This window comes from Condylura cristata, unplaced genomic scaffold, assembly GCF_000260355.1.
Source record: "Condylura cristata isolate star-nosed mole 26May11 unplaced genomic scaffold, ConCri1.0 scaffold00025, whole genome shotgun sequence".
NCBI lineage: Eukaryota > Metazoa > Chordata > Mammalia > Eulipotyphla > Talpidae > Condylura > Condylura cristata.
Genome location: NW_004567126.1, coordinates 29,853,211 through 29,855,276, shown reverse-complemented (window position 1 = coordinate 29,855,276; position 2,066 = coordinate 29,853,211). Strand labels below are relative to the sequence as shown.

General features: G+C 69.1%; 1 protein-coding gene across 1 annotated transcript in view; it reads right to left on the bottom strand.

The window, feature by feature from the left end:
• Positions 1-1,246, bottom strand: part of LINGO3 (leucine rich repeat and Ig domain containing 3) — a 1,847-nt gene extending 601 nt beyond the window's left edge. Inside the window, exon 1 of the mRNA XM_004688910.1 lies at positions 3-1,246. Coding sequence (XP_004688967.1) covers positions 3-1,246 — 1,244 coding nt within the window. The remainder of the gene's footprint in view (positions 1-2) is intronic.
• Positions 1,247-2,066: the final 820 nt, after the last annotated feature.

The following is a 2,066-nucleotide window of genomic DNA, read 5'->3' as shown; positions in this document are numbered from 1 at the left end:
GCTGCAGCCGCCGCTCGCGGATCTTGGGCTTGCGGCACACGAAGTACTCGAAGAGCACCGAGTCCGGCAGCTTGCGCAGCGCGTCCCCGCGCACCTCCGCCGGCGTGGCGCAGGCCGGCAGCCGCCCGTCGAAGTTGAGGGTCTTGCGGCGCTGCACGATCCACAGCAGCCGGCAGTCGCAGGCCAGCGGGTTCCCGTCCACGCGCAGCGTCTCCAGCGTGTTGACCGAGTGGAAGGTGCTCTCCTCCAGGGTGGACAGCAGGTTGTTGGAGAGGTTGAGCAGGCGGATCTGCCGCAGCCCCAGGAAGGCCTGCGGCTCCACCACGGCCAGCAGCGCCCCGGCCAGGTGCAGCTCACGGAGGCGAACCAGGTCGCGGAAGGACCCGCGAGGCACGGTGCTGATGGGGTTGTGGGACAGGTTGAGGCAGGTGAGGTGAGCCTGGTGGCGGAGCGCCGCGGCCGGGACCGCGCTGATATTGGTGTGGGTGACCGACAGCGAGGTCAGGTTGAGCCCCCGCAGGCTGCCGGCGGCCACCTCCTCCAGCAGCGGCCAGTTGTCGATCTCCAGGTGCAGCAGCCCCGGGAGCTGCCGGAAGTTCTGGTCCTCCAGCGCGGCGATGGCCAGGTGCCGCAGCCGCAGGGCGCCCAGGCCCTGCAGGTGGCCGAGCGACTCGCCCGACAGCGCGGTGAGGTTGCAGCGCTCCAGCGTCAGCTCCTCCAGGGCCAGCAGCCCCGCGAAGGCCCGGCGCGAGATGAACACCAGGTCATTGTCGCCCACCTCCAGCCTGCGGAGGCTGCGCAGGTCCTGGAAGGTGTAGTCCAGCAGGATGACCAGCTTGTTCTCGCTCAGGTCCAGCAGGGTGAGGTTGTCTAGGCGCGTGAACACGCCGGGCGGGATGAGCTTGAGCAGGTTGCCGCGCAGGCGCAGGACGCGCAGGCGCGGCAGGTTGGCGAAGGCGCCGGGCTCCACGTGCGCGATCACGTTCTCACTCAGGTCCAGCTCCTCCAGCAGCGGCAGCGAGGCCAGGTCGCCGGGGTTCAGGCAGCGGATGCGGTTGCGGCTGAGCTCCAGCAGGCGCGTCTCCGCCGGGATGCCCTCGGGCACCGCGGTCAGGCGCCGCCGGGGACAGGCCACGCTGCGGGTCTGCGCGGTGCACTCACAGCGGGCCGGGCAGCCCCCCGCCAGGGGCGGCGCGGCGGGCAGGAGCAGGAGCTGCAAGCTCAGGACCCTCAGCCAGCAGGTCATGGTTGGGGTGAGGGCCTAGGGCCGCGCCACCATCCTGTGGGCACTGGGGGTGGGAGCAGCGTTAGCACAGTGTTGGGGAGTGGCTTCCGCAGCGCGGGGCCCCCAGCCCGCCCTGGGGGTCTAGAGGGGGTGGAGCACCGCGCCACAAAAGCCTGCACACACACACCGCACACCGGTAGCAGCCGCATTCACAGCAGCCGGCAGAGGAAAGCGCCTCCCCGGCCGGGCGCAAGGGGTAAGGCCAGCCACTGCCGCGGCTTCCATCCCCCAGGGGGCCCGCGTGGGTGGCCGACCTCTCCTGACCCGCCCGCTGCTCCCCGCAGACCCGCAGCAGCGTGTTTCACTCGGTCTGCTCCCCACTGTCTCTGGTGACTCCTCTCGCCACCCCGGCGCCTCTGGCTGTACCTCATTTCTGTATGCACAAATAAATAGATCTTAAAGAAAGCAAAGAGGAGAGAACCCAAACGTCCCACAGGTGAGTGACGGCTACACATAACTGTGTCCCCACACCGGGGACCATCGCTGGTCTGGAAGGGGGGCATCTCTGGGGCCCCGAGCCCGGCGCTGGGCAGAGAAGCCAGACATGCGAGGCCACGTGGCGTCAGTCCACTGGCGAGAAACGCCGGGGATGGGCACAGCCACGGAGCGGGGTGCGTGGCGCCGGGCCCCGGGCAGAGCGCTGGGAGCTGCTGCTGGTGGCACGCCTTCCCTTCGGGGAGACGGGGTGTTCTGGAGTGAATGGCAGTGATTGCACGAGGGGCAAGTAGACTAAACCCACTGGGTTTTGTGGCTTTAGGACGGCTCCTACGTTATGTGGACT